Consider the following 17,200-nt stretch of genomic DNA (forward strand, 5'->3'; position numbering starts at 1 on the left):
TTCTTAATTACCTACTAATAAACAGTATATACTAGCATGTTTCAAAGAGAAAAACTGGCTTTGGGAAAGAGTCATTTGTTTTAAAGTAAAATGAGAAAGAAAAGAAGAGGGTAGGGGGAGGCTGGAAGAAAAACTGTGGCAGGAGACTGGAAGCAGGGCAATGTCTGGTTTGTAAATAAAAAAGATAATTAAAAAAAAAAACAAAAACCAATACGTAAAGTCTATTGGCAACTACCTACACATGAGCTGAGCAAGGACAGTACTAAAAGACACAGGCTAAAGTGGATGGAGACTCAGGAGGTCTCAGCTCCAACAACGAACTAATGGATAACCAAGGGATGCTGAGAGCAGGACAGAGAGTCTTCTTCCAGTTTCAGGTCTGCCCTGAAACATAATGTTATGTTTTCAGGTAACATTATATAGGCACATAAATCCTTAAGAAATTATGGACATTTTCCCTGGTAAATTATTATATTCTTTTAAAATTCTTGATTAATTTCTCCATTGCTTTTTGGTGGTGCTGTAAATATGTTTATGTTTTCAGGTAACATTATACAGACCAAGCAGATGATAGTTATGTCATATAAACACACACAATGTATGTATGTATGTATGTATGTATGTATGTATGCATGCATGTATGTATGTAACAATAGTTAGTAGGCTATGGATTTGAAAGAAAGCAAGGGTGGGATATATGAGGGGTTCTGAAGAGAAAAGGGAAAAGGGAAATGATGCCATGGTATTATAGTCTCACAAAAGGAACATTTAAAAAAGAAAAAATCTGTTGAGGACTAACAAAATAACTCAGAAGATAATGAGGCTATAATAGCCAACTTTGACCAACTCTGATGTCCTCTTAACTCATATGGAAGAAGAGACTGACTTCTGAAGATGTCCTGACCGCCACATGTGTGCCAAACACAAAAACTTGTACAAATCTAATGAAAAATGTCTAAGCTACTATTCAAACCAGAACTGAATTACAGTTTTTCTTACAAGAACTCATCTTGTCTTAGGAACAAGGGAAGAATGGTTATTCTTCCTACCACCAAAAATAAAAAAGATACTAATACACACAAGGATTCTAAACATTATAGTAAAGCTGAATTGCAAAACAGTTACTGTAGTATCATCTAGTCCTTTTTGAAAATTGAAGTCCCTACAAAATGAAAATAAAAAATTGATAGTAGCATTTAAACAATCAGTGTTCTACTATAATTTGAAGACCAGGACATCAAGTATCATAAGGTATCTATAACAGGATATATAGCACAAAATGTTTATCAGTAAGTAACAAATATAGGTAGACTAAAATCATATACAAAAATCATAAATATCATTCATGCTCTTTATTTCTGGACATTCTACTCCTACTACTTTCTTACAGAAAGGCAGGTGCAAGGAACACAACTAGATCCAAGATGCATTAGCATGTGGGCACATACCTATAATTCCAGCATTTGGAAGACTAAGGCAGAAGAAACCTAAGATGGAGGCTAGCTTGGCTATGTGGGAAGATGCTATCTCAAAAATGAACAAAACTAAAAATTCAAGGCATGCTTTGAACTGAACAAAAGACAAAATAGACTTTTCATTAAAAGTAGAATAACTTAAGTATTTCAACTTATATGAAAACACATAGCCTTATCTTCAGCATTCCAGGTAGACCATGCCCAAGCTGAAGTGGCACATAAATCCTTGAGAAATTATGGACGTTTTCCCTGGTAAATTATTATATTCTTCTAAAATTCTTGATTAATTTCTCCATTGCTTTTTTGATGATGTTGTACATCTTTAACTTCTTTCACCTTTCTACATTGATATTTTGAGTGATAAGAGATGTGTGCAACTTTTTTTCCACTTTTTCCTCTTTTAAGCTAATTCACATTTCAATTAATCAAATCCATGCACATACATTAAACCCAACTGCCTAACAAATGCAATTCAAATATCACATATGCAAACCAAAAACTATTTCATTATTGTTTAGAAACACACAAGTTTCTTTACCTGGATGCTTCCTTAATGACATTTTGTAAAAATATTAGCCTTGTTTGTAAACTGCCTTGCACATGCTTCAATAAAGTGAAGATTCTTTCATATTCTTAAAAAAAAGAGAGAGAAGGAAAAATCAATTAACTGACTTTATACTCAGACAAAAAATATTTTACATAAAACTATTACCACTCTTCAAAGCTTTTACAGACCACTGTTAACATGTATGTGCATGAAAGTATGTATCGCCAAAAATAAAACCTTCTAAGCACTTTGTATGTGTGTGTGTGCTCAAGGCCCTTCCACTTTCTTTTTACACCACCACAGCAGAGTCAGCTATGTTCTGAATGGATGCCAATTTTATACACAATTCTTGTACCAAGAGAGTTCTCTTGCATTCATGTGACGGCCTTACGACTTTGGTTTGGAGCCTAAGCACATGATGAAGGTCACTATCATAATTCATTCATAGTGACAGTCAGTAGAGAGGAACTTTGCAAACACACAAGACAGTGTTGAGAATTGAATTTGGGCTATACAGGTGCTCTTAGATACACTGTTAACCCAACACCAAGCCAAATCCACCCTATCTGTTTGGGTTAGCTGTTGTAAAATTTCAACTCCTAGTTAGAACAGTCAAGATTCTGTGCCCCTGTCACGGCAGGTACATGTACTATATCTCTAAAGACTTTCTGCTATCTACCACCCATACTGGGACACCTTGAGTACCAAGATTATTTAGTGTTTTCCAGCTGAATCTGAAATTAAACCTTAAAGAATTCAGATATTACTTCATGAGTAATCTAGAATAATATGTATGCTTTTACTGATTTGACTTGGTTTTGCCTAATTGAAGACAAAGAAATTAGTAAGTTTTGTCTCTAATTATACATACTTCTTCCTGGCTTTCTGATCTCTTTCATTATTTGTGCTTTTAGTTCAGTGTTGACCTCTTCATGGCTTCTACAATGCATCAATTTCTTTCCTTTGTTGAGTGAAGATGCTGGTATATTCTCTTCGGCACTTTGTTCTTTATTTCTTGGCTCCTCATGATTTTCTAAAAACCCACCAACAGTGAGGTCATTGTTTCCTAAATGTTCATGACCAAGGGCCTCTGTATGATTGGTTGATGGTTCCAAAAGATTAGGGGGAGATGTTAAAAATTCAGTATCCATAGCATTTGGTGTCATGTCTGATGAAAGTTGGTCAGCAACATGATTTTCAACCACATCATCTACTATTGAATCACTAGTGGCTTCTGAAATGAAACCAAAGAAACGGAACGAAAAGTGAGATCTGGTAACAAAGTACAGAATAAAAATGCTAAAGTAACACAATTACTACAAATCACTAAAATTTAAACTTAAGACATATTTAAAATAGAAACAATTTTAGCCTGTTTTCTACCTTATTTTAGCAAAGTAATTAAACCAGTTTTCAGTATATACACCACTAAAATTGCCATTTTTGGCTTAAGAGTCCCACCTACCTCATCTTAAGCCTACTTATCTTTATAAACCTGTTATTCTTTAAAGAGAAAAATAAACACTGAGTGGTGTTTATTGCTCAAGATTCTGCAAGGAACACCAAATAAGGTGTTACATTACATTTCAGAGCACACTGTTTTCTATCTATCCTTTCAGTTCCTAGCCATGCAAAGTAATCTGGTGTCCACTTCAGCTCATTAGACCAGCAGACCCAAAAGTTTACTAGCTTGCCAATAAATGTAAGATTCTTAGACATGACCCCTAAGTATGATTGTTCACCAGCCTCCAGGGCACCTGCTAAACCCTTCTGTTCTCTCTCTCAATGTGAAGACCTGGTTTCTACTCCTTCCATCTACCTCTCTCTTACTTTCTGAATTATACCCCATGGTTTGAAAACACTTCTTCACTGATTATTCTCCACAACTGTTTTCAGCCTTTGTCTAAGGTTAAGGCTGAAAATCATGGTAATTTCTGCTTTAATGAAAACCACACTCTCCTATTTAAAAAATAAAACAAGCCACTTCTCTCCTTCTCAAATGTGGAGTAGAAATTGCTTTCTCATGAGTGTAAAAGTGAGATAGTCACTGACTCTTTCACCTCTTAAAAATAATTTTAAAATCTCTTGCATTTAATTCTTTAAAGAAAAAAGCAGCCAGGCAGTGGTGGCACATGCCTTTAACTCCAGCACTTGGGAGGCAGAGGCAGGTAGATTTCTGAGTTCGAGGCCAGCCTGGTCTACAGAGTAAGTTCCAGGACAGCCAGGGCTACACAGAGAAACCCTATCTCAAAAAACCAAAAAAAGCTCTTAAGCTCTCACCTTTCTTACTCATCTCTAGCTCTCCTTTCCCTCCTCCCTTTCCCCCTCTCTCCATGTGGCCATGGCAGGCCTCTCTCTTTCTACCTTCTCTCTTTCTCTCTGCCTTTCTACAATAAAACTCTAAAACCATTAAAAAAAAAAAAAAAAAGGCAAAAAACTCCTGCACTTTTGAACAATTCTCTTCATACTGAGTTCAGTGCACATGCTCTGGCACCTCGTTCACTGTACATCCCTAACATTCTAGGAGGTTCTTACAAGGAATTAGCCTCGGGAGAGCCTCTGAAATGCTTCCTTTGTGGCCCAGTCCTGACTTGCATGATAACAAGCAGTTTAGCAAGGACCCCAAGCACTCCCCTTACATGATCCAAATTTATGAAGTTCTGTAGCACCAATGTCTACCAACTTTCACTCCAGCAACTCCTCCACTTTCTTCTTTATGAGGCTTAATCACATGCTAGGTCACTTTCAACAGTGTTCCAATGATCTAATTCTAACATCCCACACTATGGTATCTGTCAAGTAAACACCAGACTTAATGGCCGGTTTACACTGTCTATTAGCTGCAGCCATTTAATTGGACTGATGACAATAGCTGGAAAAATAGGAGCCAGATCTACCAGAGTGGTCCCAATTACCACCTAGGTGTGGATCTTCCACTTCTTAGCCAGCCTACTCCATGCCTCCTCCCTTTCCCAGATACTCCATATTCTTCATTCTCTTCCGAGTTCTAACTTTTCCAATCATCTTCTCTATCTCAGCAGTATACCTACTTTCTATTTATTGGAGAAGCAAAGTCCTGGGTGAGGACTCTTCTACTCCCTTATTTCTAATGAATTTGTACCCACACTCATTTTGTTCAACAGAAACAGCATTCTTTCATTAGCAAGCTGGGCCATTTCCTCTTGCCTTCTTGGTGGAGATAATTGCCTCTCTCATCTTTATTTTAACCTTTCTGTATACTAGGTCCATGGTGCCAGCATTTAAACATTCTCAAGCAAAACCACCATCTTTATCTTGATGGATTACTCACTAGCCTCTACCATCTTTATCTTGATGGATTACTCACTAGCCTCCACCATCTTTATCTTGATGGATTACTCACTAGCCTCCCTGCCCTTTACAGCTTAACTCAAAACTGGGTTTTCATATAAGTGTATTTTCATCCTTCTTTCTTTCTCAATTTTTTTTAAAAAAAAAGCTTTCTGCCCTTTACTTCACAAAAATGTATTGGTGATAGTAAGACAGACAAAGACCAAAAGATGTTTCTAACTTGCATGGTCTGTTTCTAAAGCTTTTCAAACCATCAACACATTATTAAGATAAACTCACACTTACTGCTTTTCCTAACTTGCGACTGTTTCTCAAGACACAGTCAGGTCAAATCATCTGCATTTACTAATTGGGCCCTATGGATGTACAACAGTTACAGTAGAACATCAACTACTCAGTCAGCATTCTCACCCTTCAGTTATTTTATACATTTTGTTTTTGAAGGTTTAATCTTATTTTATTCTGGATCCAAGTGAGTTCCATGCATCGTAACTGGCCCTTTGACTCTATAAAACCTTTCTGTATCTCTCTTTTCATTATATTTTTCAATAACCAAAACAACACAACAGATTCGTTTTGGGGTGTATGTACTAGAGTTCCCTATGATCTTAATTTTCTGATTGTACCCCACTTTTGTTATTTACCCTCTTTTTCTGTCTCTTTTATTCCCCATGCAATTACTAGATCTAGAGGCTTGATCACACTGATATTCAATACAGAACAGGGGAGAAGAGTCAAATATATTTAAGAGAAGAGTACTGTATAATTCTATCACATAGAACATAACATTGGATTTCTCTCCATATGTTTAAGATGTTATATAAGCCAATGAGGTCACTATGTATAATTAACAAAAACATTGACTTATTAAGTTTCCTATATCCCCATATATAAAATGATACCCCATACATAAAATGCTAACCAGGTTGCCACCTCTTTTGAAGCATTCAATGGTTTCTCACTGTCCTTGGAATAAAATACAGAATCTTTTATAAAAGGGTCGAAGGTCATCCCTGATTTGAACTTTGACTGTCTTTCCACTCTCTTCTTACTAAATATACCCAATACCAATGCCATAATAGAATTCTTTCAGGTCTTAATATCTTTCTCTCTATGTATTTCTATGCATACTCTCTTTAGACTCTTTAGCACAGGGAAAGCTTTAATTCCTACTCATCCATAGACATTCTTCATGTCAAATATTTCTAGAATACACTTTTTAACATTTAACACACTTGTAATTGATTAGATGATTTTCTTTCATTGCCTACTAAGAAGTCAGAAGTAACTACAGCTTTGCTCACATCTGGAGCACAGTATAATAAACATTTAATAGTTGGGTTTAGCTGTTAGATTTTACTGAACAGAAAAATATTTTAGCTGGTAGTGACAATATTCCTTCCACAACCATTTTTGAAATACTTGAAGATTTGCTAATGTCATTTTAGAACATGGCAAAGTATGAATTTATAAAATGTTCATCAAAAAGACATCCAAACTACTACATACAAATTCACAATAAATACTCACTGGACTCTGCTGAACAATCTTTTTGTTTCTATTATAAAAAATCTCTTCCCTTAGGAACCCCAAAATAGCAAGTAGTATTTGAAAGCCCCAAAGTGCTACCTTTATGCAGAGGAAGGGGTTTAATAAGACCTGGCTGTGCTTGCGTCATGGGTGCAGGTGGTCCTTTCCCTCCGATGTGACTGTTCACAGCAGGGCTCTGCCTTCGGCCTCTCAAGAGTGGAGAGGCACACCGGCGTCTTTTTGGGATCCCTTGCATGCTTGGCTCTCCAGGCCGCTTGTGTTTATTCTGAGGTCCAGCCACAAATTCATCTGCTTCATCTATCATCATACCCTATTAACAGATAGGAAATGTTGGGTTTATAAGTAAGTTTTACATTTTAATGGGCACCATATATTTTAATTGATGAATAACAACACATTTATGGTATGCAATTTTGACAGCTTGATCTATGCATACACAGGAGAAGGGTTAAACAAGGATGGGCAAGGAAGAATAGCAGATGCTTTGGGTGACCTGAGTTCAAAGCCTACCATTACAAGAAAGGTGAGAGAACCAGAAAACTGACTCCACAAAAATTTGCCCTCTGATTTTCCGAATGTGTGCCATGGCATAAGTGCGCATGCACACATATACACACAATACATTTTTTTAAAAAAAAAAAAAAAGAAGATTTAACTATGGGCTTAGAAGCTAAGAGCACTTACTGCTCTTAATGCAGATTCTGTTTCCATCACCCACATGACAGTTTACAAACATTTATAAATGCAGTTGCAGGTGACCCACAACACTCCTCTAGCCACCAAAGCTCCTCATAGACTCACATACACATGTAAATTTTAAAAAACGAAAATCTTAAAAAAAAAAGAAGATCTAATGTAATTAACATGGCTAATACATACCAACTTTGATGGGGTAAGGATGTTGGAAATATGTTCTTTTTAGCAACTTGAAATATATAACACATTTTATTACTAACTAGGATAACAATGTTGTCAGGAGCTCATGAAAATTTATTCCTAAAGCTGGGACTTAGTAACCCTTTAATCCTTATCTTTCCCTTCTACATCCTTCTTATGCCCTCTGGTATCTACCTTCCTACTCTATACTAAAAAAGAAAATGGCATTTTCTTGAATGTCCATGTGGTTTGTCTATGTGTGTTAGAGGTGGAGGGGTACATTTTTTGTCAGTGTGGATATGGGCATGCCATACTGTACATGTGGAAATAAGAGGACAAGCTCAGGTACAAGTCTTCACCTTCTACCTTGTCTAAGACAAGGTCTCTTCTTCACCACTGTGCGTGCCAGTGCACATTAGCTTCTGGGAGTCAACTGTCTAACTCCCAACTTGCCAGAGGAGTACAGGAATTAAAAATGAGTGCTACTGTGTGTGGCTTTCTATATAGGCTCTGAGGATTTGAACTCAGTTTCTCATGCTTGCATGGCAAGCACTTAACCCACACCAAGCCATCTCCCAAGCCCCTCTACCCAACTTTTAAGTAGTACAACTAACCTCAATTCTTTTTTTGTTTGTTTTTTGTTTTTTTGTTTTGTTTTGTTTTTCCAGACAGGGTTTCTCTGTATAGCTCTGGCTGTCCTGGAACTCACTCTGTAGACCAGGCTGGCCTTGAACTCAGAAATCCACCCGTCTCTGCCTCCTAAGTGCTGGGATTAAAGGCGTGCGCCACCACCTCTTGGCTAACCTCAATTCTTTAATTGATAAATTAAATTCTTAATATTAATACTTTAATGAGATATTCCTCCCCCAAAATAACTTAAGCTAAACTGACCACAGCTATCAAACAAATTATATCATAGAACATTTAAGAGTTACCTTTTTATCCAGTTTAAAGGGATTGCCAAATGTATGCAACCTTCGAGGCTGATCAGGATCAAGTTCTCTCAATGGCGAAGGTACTTGCTTGAGGTATTCCTGGTAATTCCCCATTTGTGCTATAGGTACACTGTGCACTTGATCTTTTCAGAGAGAATATATCAAACAAAAGTTATCATCACTCATAATTACTCTAGCTATCCCATATATGAATACCAACCCCATTTTACTACATACTGGAAGTTAGTATAGAGCATGTATAAATGTAACAGCTTTTAATTCTTCAAAAGTAAATTTTAAAGTACTAATTTTATCTTCTAGGCAAAATAAAGTAGAATTTGTAGAAAATAGTAGAGTGAAACTAGCACATGAATAAACACATGTAGTGATGAGAAGGCTTTAGTCATAACAAGAGTTCCTGATGTGAATTACAACAGATGCCATAGAAACAAGGAAGTAGCAGAATATGCCATGAAATGGTCACCCAGAGTCAAACTATCAGATGCTAACACAGCCCAAGAAAATGACTGTAGGAGTCCAGGTGCCTGAAGAAGTGTGAATAAACTGGTAAAAGGAGTTGTGGTTAACAGTGACAGGAAGGAGAAGTGTAGAAAATAAGGGATGAATCACCCTTTTAAACATTTTTATTTTTAATTATGTGAATGTATATCTGAGTGTTTTACAACACTTACTTGAATTAACAATGAGAATAGTACACGTTTGTACAATGTATATTATCATCTCCTTACAAATTACAAAGAAAGGTTGTTTTAAAAACAGAAATAATATTTAAAATCATACTCTAACCTTCATCCTGGCCTTTAAGAAATTTGCGGGTGCTCTTTAAAAGGTTCGATCTCATTCTTGTTAAATGATCCAGAAGATTACGTCTTGGTATATCATAAGCATTTCTAAAGGTCTGAGGCTTCAAATCCTACACAAACATATTCAAGGATAAAATATTTCTAAAAAGAATTTAAAATCTCTTTAGCCTGAAGCATAGGCCCAAAAATGAAATATAAAATAACTAAGCTAACCAGGCAGCTTTGAAAGAGGCAAAAGAAAACAAAGACACATGATACAATATTAACTACAACATTTTAAGGCCAAAAGATAAGAGGTTTTATGGTAAGCTCAACAAAATAAACTAACCTTTAAGTTTTAAGATCTTTTAGTATGTTCTGAGTAAGGGAAGCAAATCAGTTAACAAAAGCCCTTCTTTAACTTCTAGAAGAGCTTGATCACCACTCTGCTCTCTGCATGTGGGCCTGAAGAGCAAGCATGTGAGTTTACAGTTGGCTGACATTGTCACACGTGCTTAGAGCACTTTCATGGTCTGGATGTCAATTATCTTGATTCCAGTCTTCTATCACAAGTTCTGTGCTTCTCTGACCTGTACCTTGCCTACTTTGGTTTTCTTTTCTTCTTTTTTAAAATATATATAGTATTGAGAGTGAAACCAGGGGTTCTCAGATGTTAGGCAATCATTCGACCATTCAACTAAATCTCAAGTTATACCAGTTCACTGAAAAGAGGATATTTAATTTTAAAAAGGTTCAATTTACCAACTTTTTGGGTTTGTGTTCTTTTTGGATTTGTGTTATACTTCATTAGCTTTAAACACTATGAAGATGTTTTCTTTTTTTCTTCTGTATGCTTAAGGTTTAATTCTTATGATTATGATTACATCAAATATGAGGTAATTATGTTGTATAGGGATATCCACTGTTGTAGCTACTTTTAAGAGGCTTTTTCCCATTTTGATTATCATGGCACCTCTGTTAAATGACTGTGTGTGAGAACCTGCCCTATTCCATTCTACCTCTCCTCTGTATTTAACCACATACAATCACTTTGCCATAACTACAGAAGTTTTTCAGTTCTAAATTACACATCTGCAATTGTCCAAACTTTATTCCTTTTCCAAAACTGGTTCAGCTATTCCAGACTCTTTGTATTTCCATATATCAGCTCGGCAATTCTATTGTCTACAGAAAGGTTGCTGAAAAAAAATAATTTTAATAATGAGTTATAAAGCATGCTAAGGTCTTAAATGTAAGTGAATTCTAATATCAGCTCTGTAACTTGAAGGAATCTTTAAGCCATTGTTTTCACTATCAATCAACTCATTCATTCACATACTATATACAATTTCTGTTTTAATTCAAAGGTTCGGTGGTAATATAATAAGTATCATTCTACAGCCATAAAGAAGTGGGCCCTTTGAAGCCTCAACAAACTGTTAGTTAATATAAACTGTAACTTGCTCTATGACAGACTACAACACAACTAAAGCAATGTTAAACTGGCTGTTACCTTATTTAGTAAAGCAACCTGGAACCCAGTGTACTCCTTCATATTAAGGTCTAGCAGCCTGTGGGGGACATCCTCCGAAATACCCTGCAGCACTTGAAAACCTTTCCTATGCGCCATTGACAGCCCATGTGACCGGCTTCGGACTTTAATTCCAGTTTCCTGTACTACTTTTTTGCCTACGGATCCGATGACTCTATCAGATTCAATTTTGGCCTAAAGTAAAAAGAAACAAAAACTGTCTCAATACAATCTACAAGTTTATAATTAGATGCTAGTGACCATACTCTTCCATAAATTATATATTGAATTTAAAATCAAGTAATCAGTTTACATTAGTTTTAGGTAAACCAAACATTCCTTAATAACAATAGTTTCTCAATTAAAATAATTACAACTCAAAACTTTTATAGCAGGACAAACATTCCTTCAAGTTATTTTATTAGTTAATACCTGTCACACATAAACATGAAGTATGTCTCATAAAAGAAAACATTCCCAATTCAGAAGCAACAGGAAATGAGACAACAGACCGCTTGAAGTCACGATTAGCACAGAACTACATACACACTTACAGATATGGCAAACCTGATGTACACTTTAGCCATATTTTGATTTCTTCTAAATTGCAGAGAAATGTCTAAAGTACTAGAAAACTTAAAAAGACATTCACAATTTGGATGGAAGTAAACTGCCAACTGCTTGATATTCACCGTATCTTAATAGAACTTATAGCCAGAATGATAAAAACTCCATGGTTTTATAAACAGTTCCAAAGAAGCGTCCAGGTTTGAAAGAAAATGCATACAGGTTTTAAAACACAAAGCAAAACAGAATGGCATTTCCCCCCTAAGGAAACAACAATAATCATATACTGGAAGCTAATCCATATGCATAAATGAGAAATTATACAATGAGGAATCAACAAGATCTTGTTTATAGTCTGTTAGATAGAACAGCAGCACACTTGTAATCGCAGTACTCAAGACTGAGGAAGGAGGTTTGCCAAATTCAAGTCTGATGCAAGTTAACTTGCCTCAAAATGAAAGGGTTAGCTAGTGATATTAACTCAGTGACAAACTGCCTACCACATGAGAAACCCTGGTTTGACCGGAGTACCTCAGTAATAAAGACAGTCATCAAGAACTAGATAGCAGGGGCCTAGCAAACACAGGAGTGGATGTTCACAGTCAGCTATTGGATGTATCACAGGGCTCCCAATGGAGAAGCTAGAGAAAGTACCCAAGGAGCTAAAGGGATCTGCAACCCTATAGTTGGAACAACATGATGAACTAACCAGTACCCCGGAGCTCTTGACTCTAGCTGCATATGTATCGAAAGATGGCCTAGTCGGCCATCACTGGAAAGAGAGGCCCATTGGACTTGCAAACTTTATATGCCCCAGTACAGGGGAATGCCAGGGCCAAAAGAATGGGAATGGGTGGGTAGGGAAGTGGGGGGCGGTATGGGGGACTTTTGGGATAGCATTGGAAATGTAATTGAGGAAAATATGTAATAAAAAAAAAAAAAGAACTAGATAGCTTTTAGACTATTAAAAATGTTAGCTAGCAGTCAAATCCTTAAATGTTCACTTCCAGTTGCTGACATTACCTGCTGACTCAATTTTTTGAGGTATGAAATGACACTGTAACTGAGTCCATACTCCATACTGTCTGCTATCAGATTAGGTGCACCCATCATTCTAACAGCTTTCTTCAGGGGCTATAGAAAAAGAAACAACATTCAATATCAAGTTGTTGAAAAATGTTCAAAAAAAAAAAAAAAAAGAAAGAAAGAAAGAAAAATGTTCTATATAGTAACTTTTAAAAGCTTTTTCACCCCAACTTACATTCTTTGCCTTAAAAGGAACACAAAACAACAATACAGTAGTATTATTTTTATTTTAGTAAAATGTTAAATCAGTGCCATGAAAAGCAACTCAAGGTAGTTAATATGAATTAGAAGAGTAATAATCCGGGGCATTAAGAATGAAGTCCAGAAATGCTCAATATCATGAGGAGGTACTCATTTGGAAGACAGAAGACATACTGTGGGGGCCAGTCTGAGTGTAACATTGGGTAAGGGCGCTGGACACACAATCTGAGCTGGTGACACAACTTGTCCTGAGTTACCTCTTACTTTTAGGAGGAGGAAAGGACATCTATCTTTACAAGTTGTTATGGAATTACAGGAGTTAATGCATGGAATGCAAGCCGGGCAGCGGTGGCGCACGCCTTTAATCCCAGCACTAGAAACCCTGTCTCGAAAAAAACAAAAACAAAAACAAACAAACAAACAAAAAACCCCAACAAACATAGAATGCATTTATAAAAAGCATTTGGCATATAGTAAGCATTCAATAGATTTTGATCCACACTATTATTATCATTAACTGAGCTTTTTATGTATCATCAGCTCTTATATAAATAAGATATTAAAAAAAAAAGTCTTAGAAGCTCGTGAAATTGCTCATGAAATTTACAAGGCTCAGAAACTCAGGGACCTTAGCCAACTGGGAAAGCTCAGACAAACTCATGGACCTTAAGACCCCCTGGTCCCCTCCCCAATAACATAGCAAAAAAGCTATGAATGAGAGTGCAGGGACAACACAAGAGAACAAGCAGAGTAAAAAGTTTAAAACACATATATAACAGTAAAAATCTTCAGGAGTAAGGGTGGACTAACTCAGAATCACTTTATACAATATATCTCCAACAGACACAAAGACAGAAAAAAACTCAATGGCATGGAAAGTGCATAAGCTCTGCTGAATCCCAGAATCACAACTCAGAGCTCACACTCAGGAAGCTCTGGCTAAGTCTTAGAGGTTGCTAAAGAGAATGGAGCCAACGAGCTCCTTCCTTCTTACTCTAACACGACTTTCAAAGAAACTATAACTTTTACAACCATAAAATCAAGCTATTAATCTTCTAATGATATAGGAAGCACTTATCAAGATTACTTCTAGACAAAGGTATAAAATTCTTGCATCAAAAGTAGAAACTAGAACTAGAAATGACCACTTACTTTCATTTCCTGACTTTATCTTTGAGGCAGAAAACAGGTCATTTTTACCTCACAGAGAGACCTTAAGTATTAAACACCATTAATACACACATCATGCTTATGACAGTACCTAGCCTTGGCGACACAATATTCATATATTCTCACAACTATTGTCCTACAGACCACTAAAATCTATAATTACACTCATGTTATCTGTACATTCAATTTTCATGTTATTCATAGAGATGATCAAAAGGTTCAAGATCTATTTTAACAATATTATCCTTACCCCAAGATAGTAGGGAGGCATTGTCTTCAAATAACTTTCAAATGACTGTCTCCATTTCAGAGTCGGTTTTGCTTTGTGCACTTTGAACAAGTCATCTAGAACAGTCAACAACAGAGTAGCATCACTCATTGTTCTACCTCTAGTTAAAGTTCCGCTTTCAAGTCTACTTTGTTACTTAACACCAGAAAACCTTAGCAAAATTAAGAGTAGTAAACTTAGCTCTAGCAGTTTTCATTTGTAACTCGATTTTAAAGGTAAAAGGTTGTCAATTATGGCCTAAAAAATACATGTTAATGAAGTAGAATCAGAAAATACACAAGGAAAAATCTTATGTCCTACTAGAAAAATCAAGTATGTACAACATACAATAGTTCTTATATTAACTACTAATATCTTCACTACAACTTTTTAATCTGATGGGTTGCAGAAGGAATGTTTCTCAGTACTGCTCAAAAATGACAACCAGCTTGACCCTAAAAACAGGCGCTGGGCTTTCTTATGTTTTAAATATTTTCCAGGATTGGGGACATAGCTCAGTTGAGAAAAGTGTTTGCCATTGTGAACATGAGGACCAGAGTTGAATTACTGGTAACAACAAAAAAATGTAGGTATAGTGATACATGCCTGTAATCCCAGAGCAGAAGAGGTAAACAGACCTCCAAGGCTTAAGGCCAGCTAGCAGAAAGCCCCAGATCCTAGTAAGAGATTTATGGTGTGGCCAGCTATGGCTAAGCAGGCAAAAAAAGGTATTTGTTGTCAAGCCTGACAACCTGAGCTTAAGTTCAATCTCCAGATTCCCACACAGTAGAAGGCAAGAACAACTCTCACAAGTGATGCTTTAACCACCAAACATGCACCATGGCACATATGAGCACATGATCACATAAACACATGCTCTCACATAAATTTAAACAACTGGACAACCACTGAGTGAATAGCTTCTTAAGAACAATGTCTAAGAATGAGCTGTTGCTTTTACATGTACATACTCACACAAAATTGTTTTTCAAATGAAGAGTTAGATAAATTCTTAGAACATGTATTCAGGTTTTTTATGAATAGAGCATCTTTTATGCATTAGACAGAAAGGCTACCCCAGAAAGTACCACTGAGTAAGAAAACTTACTTGTACAAAGTTAGAATATTTAATATTAAAATTTAAATATAGTAGTATCTCTGTTTGTAAAATATAAGGATTTTACAGTAGGTTTAACATTCTCAATTTTTAGAGATAAGATAGGTCTATTTCTTAGCTTTCCATAAAAGCGCATGCAAGAATGACTTACCTAAGAGAGGAAGGAGGACTGGGTAATTGTAAGGCATCACAAATAAGTTGACACAGGTCAGTGCTGTACTAGCTTTCAAGTAACCAAAGGGATGGCCAAGTTCATTATACTTTGCACTATTGCTCACATATACCTGTAGAAAAGGAAGGTTAAAACTCATTCAATAAACCTGCAATAAATGAAATGCAAAACACAGACTCAGTTTCGCTTGTGTGTATATGCACATGCATGTACATGCAGGTGTGTGTGGAAGCCAGAAGTTGACACTGAGTATCTTCCTCAATTGTTCTGTTTTGTTCTGTTGACACAGTCTCTTTCTGAACCTAGAGTTCACCATTTCAGCCAGACTATCTAGCCAATGAATCCCAAGGTCCTCCTATATCCTTCCCAACACAGAAATAGGCTATTGTAGCTGGCTTTTTACACAGGTGCTAGGCATCCAAAATTTGTATTATCAGGTTTGTGTGCTCTTACAGCAAACACATTATTGACTGACCCATCTCTCTAGTCCCCAGTTTAGCTCTGTCAGAAACATCGCCTAAATGTTTTCTTCACTACAGTTTTTCAGCTTACCTGCCAACATGTTTGAGGAGATTTCCTTTCTAGAATAAACTGAGTCAGTGGTGAAGGTTCCAACTCATATTTGTCAAAAGGCAATTTGTCAATAACCATTGGCTCACAGTCTGTACAGGAAAACTTCACTACAGGATGAGATGTACGAGGTGGCTAGAGGGGAAAATCTTATTACTATTTATACAAAATACCAGAACACATTTTATCAACACATTTTAAGTACCTTTCTCTTATCAAAGCTTAATGCCTCAGTCTTTTTAGTAAGTTTGGTTTCCTAGAAATACCATTAAGCTGAAAAAACAAACAAATGTTTATGGAATATTACCAAGAAAGAGAAACATCAAAATCCATAAAATGAAAATCTATCTAAAATCAAATGTATCATTAATTAGATGCAAATTTTAGAATAAAAAGCATTCAAATAATTTATAATTAAAAGGAATTTTTATTTTCATATCTAAGAAAGAAATGTACAAAAGCCCACTAAACCTCATTTGTGGCAATTACTTATAGTAATTTCCAAGCTAATCACAGTCCTTTATTAATTTCTGCACAGGCAATATTCAGACACTATTTACAAACTATGGATATAAAAATATAAATAATCAATGTATGCCTAATAAAAGACATAAACTGTATTTATAAGTTAGCTTTTTCTCCATTTCCCAATGGATTCCTATGGATGGTTATTCCACTGGTGTATTCCTAAGGTACCTAACACTTTATTTTGAAGATTCCTGTCCTAGAGCCATAAAAACACAACACTTTAAGGATCAAAACTATCATTTCTCTCATGTCTACAGCTGCCTACTGGACATAATCTGACTCTTATCCAGCCTTCACATACATTGTTATTTAATTTGTCTCCAATCCTCAAGTTCTCTTCTAAAGACCTCGCCATCTTAACTGTAAAAGACTTACATGAAATCACAGTGCAACTGGAAGGCACTTACTAGAATACATGATGGGACGCATGCTCAGTACTGGCTGTTGCCGCTTTCTTTCTGACAATATTAAAT

General features: G+C 36.1%; 1 protein-coding gene across 4 annotated transcripts in view; it reads right to left on the reverse strand.

Moving 5' to 3' along the window:
• Ints6 (integrator complex subunit 6) overlaps nucleotides 1–17,200 on the reverse strand; it is an 86,079-nt gene that overhangs the window by 15,722 nt on the left and 53,157 nt on the right. For 3 of the 4 annotated variants that reach the window (XM_021181563.3, XM_085828714.1, XM_021181562.3), the window contains exons 8-17: nucleotides 16,182–16,334; nucleotides 15,609–15,741; nucleotides 14,323–14,417; nucleotides 12,639–12,749; nucleotides 11,031–11,243; nucleotides 9,522–9,648; nucleotides 8,715–8,857; nucleotides 6,982–7,213; nucleotides 2,894–3,256; nucleotides 2,014–2,107 (exon numbers count right to left, since the gene is read on the reverse strand). In XM_021181563.3, coding sequence (XP_021037222.1) covers nucleotides 2,014–2,107; nucleotides 2,894–3,256; nucleotides 6,982–7,213; nucleotides 8,715–8,857; nucleotides 9,522–9,648; nucleotides 11,031–11,243; nucleotides 12,639–12,749; nucleotides 14,323–14,417; nucleotides 15,609–15,741; nucleotides 16,182–16,334 — 1,664 coding nt within the window. The remainder of the gene's footprint in view (nucleotides 1–2,013; nucleotides 2,108–2,893; nucleotides 3,257–6,981; nucleotides 7,214–8,714; nucleotides 8,858–9,521; nucleotides 9,649–11,030; nucleotides 11,244–12,638; nucleotides 12,750–14,322; nucleotides 14,418–15,608; nucleotides 15,742–16,181; nucleotides 16,335–17,200) is intronic. The other variant, XM_021181564.3, reaches the window with a different exon arrangement.

The sequence above is a fragment of the Mus caroli genome, unplaced genomic scaffold (assembly GCF_978045245.1).
Source record: "Mus caroli unplaced genomic scaffold, Mus_caroli_1 scaffold_12, whole genome shotgun sequence".
NCBI classification, from domain to species: domain Eukaryota; kingdom Metazoa; phylum Chordata; class Mammalia; order Rodentia; family Muridae; genus Mus; species Mus caroli.